The following is a 4465-nucleotide window of genomic DNA, read 5'->3' as shown; positions in this document are numbered from 1 at the left end:
AGCCCCATCCCAAAGCTTCTCCAGCCCCATCCCAAAGCTTCTCCAGCCCCATCCCAAGGCTTCTCCGGCCCCTCTTTTCCCTCATCCCAGCCCCCCAGGAATCACGGGAATATTTATTCCCAACCCCCCTCCCCCTTTTCTCCCGCTAATTCCCGACGTCTCCTTGTTTTTGTCTGGGGCTGTGGGACAGAGGTGACGATAAAGGCGACATCTGCCACCCGGGATTAGATCCGGGATTAAATCGATCGAATAAATAATTAATTAATTAAATAAATAATTAAACGAACGAACAAATAAACAACAAATTCAACAACAGAACAGTAAAACAATTAAACAATAAACCAGTAAAATAACAAAGCAATAAAATAATAAAACAATCGAACAATTAATTATCAACCCGCAAATCAACAATTAATTATTAACCCAAACATCACCGGCGGGTGGGTGGGGGGCCAGGGGGCCCCCCCTCCCCTGGAAAAAAATTCCAGCCTGGAAAAAATCCCGGTTTTTCCCCCTTCTTCCATGAACGCCCTGGGTTCGGAATTTGCGTTTCCCAGCCCTGCCCCTTCCCAAAATTCGGCTGCTCCGCCCCATCGGATCCGCGGCGCTTCCCCATTCCACGGCACCGAGCTGTGGGATTAATGAATTACTTTAATTAGCCCCACCCCGTTCCTGGGATCCGAGGGATTCTCTGGAATTCGCAATTCCCGCGCGATGGGATGGATCAACCCCAGGGATCCCTTCCCGGAGTTTGGGATCTCCTGGCGCCCTGCTGGCCGCAGCCCCTCCCCCCTCCCCCGAGGGTGCTTTAATTACACCAAAAACTCGGGAAAAAAAAATTCCTGGGATGCCCGAGCCAGAGCAATCCCGGGGGTTGGGCCTTGCCGGGAGTTGCACCCACGCCAGGAGGATTTGGGGGAGATTCCCTGAATCCAGCAGGGCTGGGAGTGGGAGCTGCTTCCCCAGGTTTTGGGGAAGTTCCCGTGGCTGGAAGGATCCCTGGGATCCCTGGGATCCCTTTTCCCACGGCTGGAAGGATCCCTGGGATCCCTTTTCCCACGGCTTGAAGGATCCCTGGGATCCCTTTTCCCATGGCTTTAAGGATCCCTGGAATCCCTTTCCCCATGGATTGAAGGATCCCTGGGATCCCTTTTCCCACGGCTGGAGGGATCCCAAGAAGGGAACCACCCAGGATGGGCCCAACCCCTTTGGGATCGGGATCCCTGACCCCGATGGGCAGCACCGGGATGCTCCTGGCGAAGCCAAATCCTGGGATCTCCTGGCAGAACTCCTTTCTCCTCCTCCTCCGCCTCCTCCTCCTCCTCCTCCTCCCTCTCCTTCTCCTCCTCCTCCTTCTCCTCTTCCTCCTTCTCCTCCTCCACCCAGGCCTAACTCCTGCCCCAGCGGATTTCCCGGGAGAGCGTTTAGGCGGGAGATCGGATGTGTAATTTCCCGGGAAGGCCCGGGATGAGTTATTTAGGAGGGAATTCGACGGCTCTGCCGCTCAATAATTGATGCTGCGCCGCCTCCGCCGGGGTCACCGCTGAATAATTCACTTTTCCGAAACCACCGGAGCTTTCAGGGATCCCACGGCGGATCCGGGCTGGGAACAGGAATCCCGGGAACGGAGGAATCCCGGCAACGGAGGAATCCCGGGATTGGGTGTGCCAGGGTGTGGGTTTGGTCCTGCCAGGACCTGGCAGCTGCCAGGGGCGCTGGTGGCGTCTGGGAGGAAGCGGCGTTGTCGCATTTTGGGGCAGCTGCGTGTGCGAGGGATGAGGAACCCGGATTATTCCCGGGTTGTCCTGGTTTTCCCCGGCCATTTTCCCCGTTTTTCCCATTTCCCTCCTTTTTTCCCCCTCATTTTCCCCTGGTTTTAGCCAGTTTTCCCCGGCCATTTTCCCCTCTCATCCCGACCCTTTTCCCCTCTCATCCCGACCCTTTTCCCGTCTCATCCCGACCCTTTTCCCGTCTCATCACGACCCTTTTCCCCTCTCATCTCGGCCCTTTTCCCCTCTCATCCCGACCCTTTCCCCCTCTCATCCCGACCCTTTTCCCCTCTCATCCCGGCCCTTTTCCCGTCTCATCTCGGCCCTTTTCCCATCTCATCCCGGCCCTTTTTCCCTCTCATCCCGGCCCTTTTCCCCTCTCATCCCAACCCTTTTCCCCTCTTGTCCCGACCCTTTTCCCCTCTCATCCCGGCCCTTTTCCCCTCTCATCCCAACCCTTTTCCCCTCTCGTCCCGACCCTTTTCCCCTCTCATCCCAACCCTTTCCCCATCTCATCCCGACCCTTTTCCCATCTCATCCCGACCCTTTTCCCATCGGAACCAGCCCGGACACGGCTCCAGGATTTTATCTGGGGCTGGGGGAGGCCAGCTCCATCCCGGTCGCTCCTTTCCCGAAGGGATTTGGGATCAGCCGCTCGCGGTCTCCTGCTGCCACCTCCCGGTCCGGGAGCGCCTTTGGCTTTCAAAGAATTCCCTGGATTTTCCCTCCCTGCCGGCTCGGGATGGAGCTGGGATTGGGCTGGGGAGGGAGGGGGTTAAAGGAGAAAATCCCATAAAAATCGAGGTTTGGGGCCTCTCCGTGGGATCCTCCCCGCTCCCATCCTGCAGCATCCCCATGGAGCTGGGAAAGCAGCGGCGCTTCCCAAAGAATCCCAGAGAATCCCGGAGAATCCCGGAGCGCCCCAAAGGATCCCGGAGCATCCCAGAGAATCCTGGAGCGCCCCAAAGGATCCCGGCGCATCCCAGAGAATCCCGGAGCATCCCAAAGCCGTGCCTCAGTTTCCCTCCCCTGGACACCCACCCCTGGCCATTCCAGGCTTTGGGAATCCCACTCCCACTGCCCATCCCACCCTTCCCATCCCCACCGCCACGTTTTTTCCCGGGAATCCGCCCCTTTCCCACCCCTCCAGCACATCCAGGACCGCTTGTCCCCAACTCCAAACCACCGGGAATGGCCGGGAATGGCCGGGAATGGCCGGGAATGAGCAATGAGCTCGGCCTAAGGTGATTAAAGAGGAGCAGCAGACGGCGCAGGGATCGGATTTAGGGGCCGCTGACCCTCTTTGCTCTCTTCCAGCGCCGCTTGGGCACGGCTGAAATCCCGGGAAAAGCCGCCGGGAGCAGGGAAAAACCACCCCGGGAACAGCGATTTAGTCCCTGATTTATTCCCAGATCCCGAGCTCAGATTTTGGGTAAAAGGGGGAAAAAAAACCCCCAAAAACCTCTGGAGATCCCCCCGGGGCAGTCTGGGAGCAGCTTGGGAATTGTTTGGGAATTGTCTGGGAATTGTTTGGGAATTGTCTGGGAATTTCCTCCTCCCCTCGCATCCTCCCCTCGCCTTCCTCAGCTTTCAGGTTGTTTGTTCTCGGTAAATTTGGGTTCATTTTTTCCAGAATCATTTTGGTATCCCGGCTAAAATAAAGGGAATCCCGTTTTCCAGAGGCACGGGAAGCTCTGGAGCATCACTCCCCCCTTTGCTCCCCAAAACCGGGAAAATCCCTGTAAAGTAAAAGCGTGACTTTTTCTCGGAAAACAGCCTTTCCTTAAAAAAAAACCCAAAACCAAAAACACCCCCATTTTTTTTAACAGCAATTCATTAATAACGTCTCCATTAATTGACCGAAAATTCCTGACCCGCCCCCAAAAATGCTCCCAAACTCACCTGGAGCTCAGCAAAGGACGAAGGAGAGGAGGAAAAAGGCAAAAATCCAGGGAAAAGGTGGAAATCCGAGGAGGGTCGAGGCAGGGCCCAGCATCCCAAATCCGCCGGGTTCCCCCCGCATCCCTGGAATCCCAAGGAACGGGGATTTGAGGCTGGAACGGGGAGGATTTTGGGGCTGGATGGGGATTTTAGGGATGGAACGGGAATTTTGGGGCTGGAACGGGGATTTGAGGCTGGAACGAGGAGGATTTTGGGGCCGAATGGGGATTTGAGGCTGGAACGAGGAGGATTTTGGGGCCGGACGGGGATTTTAGGGATGGAACGGCAATTTTGGGGCTGGAACGAGGAGGATTTTGGGGCTGGATGGGGATTTTAGGGATGGAACGGGAATTTTGGGGCTGGAACGAGGAGGTTGGTGGGGCCGGACGGGGATTTTAGGGATGGAACGGGAATTTTGGGGTTGGAACGAGGAGGATTTTGGGGCTGGACGGGGATTTTAGGGATGGAACGGGAATTTTGGGGTTGGAACGAGGAGGATTTTGGGGCTGGATGGGGATTTTAGGGATGGAACGGCAATTTTGGGGCTGGAACGAGGAGGATTTTGGGGCTGGACGGGGATTTTAGGGATGGAACGGGAATTTTGGGGTTGGAACGAGGAGGATTTTGGGGCTGGACGGGGATTTTAGGGATGGAACGGGAATTTTGGGGCTGGAACGAGGAGGATTTTGGGGCTGAATCGGGATTTTAGGGATGGAACGGGAATTTTGGGGCTGGAACGAGGAGGATTTTGGGGC

The 4465-nt window shown here is 56.2% G+C and overlaps 1 protein-coding gene across 3 annotated transcripts in view; it reads right to left on the bottom strand.

Annotated features, from left to right (window-relative positions):
• Positions 1 to 315: 315 nt before the first annotated feature.
• The window catches only part of LOC108445945 (translation initiation factor IF-2-like), a 6056-nt gene continuing 1906 nt past the window's right edge, over positions 316 to 4465 (bottom strand). For 2 of the 3 annotated variants that reach the window (XM_017731160.1, XM_017731161.1), the window contains 2 exons: positions 3672 to 3794; positions 2930 to 3508 (listed from right to left, as the gene is read on the bottom strand). In XM_017731160.1, coding sequence (XP_017586649.1) covers positions 3422 to 3508; positions 3672 to 3794 — 210 coding nt within the window. In that variant the 3' untranslated portion in view covers positions 2930 to 3421. Of the gene's footprint in view, positions 1761 to 2313; positions 2529 to 2929; positions 3509 to 3671; positions 3795 to 4465 lie in introns of those variants that run through there. The other variant, XR_001861041.1, reaches the window with a different exon arrangement.

This window comes from Corvus brachyrhynchos, unplaced genomic scaffold (assembly GCF_000691975.1).
Source record: "Corvus brachyrhynchos isolate BGI_N302 unplaced genomic scaffold, ASM69197v1 scaffold303, whole genome shotgun sequence".
In the NCBI taxonomy this organism is placed as follows: domain Eukaryota; kingdom Metazoa; phylum Chordata; class Aves; order Passeriformes; family Corvidae; genus Corvus; species Corvus brachyrhynchos.
The sequence above is the reverse complement of the archived record's forward strand: the minus strand, read 5'-3'. Positions and strand labels throughout refer to the sequence as shown.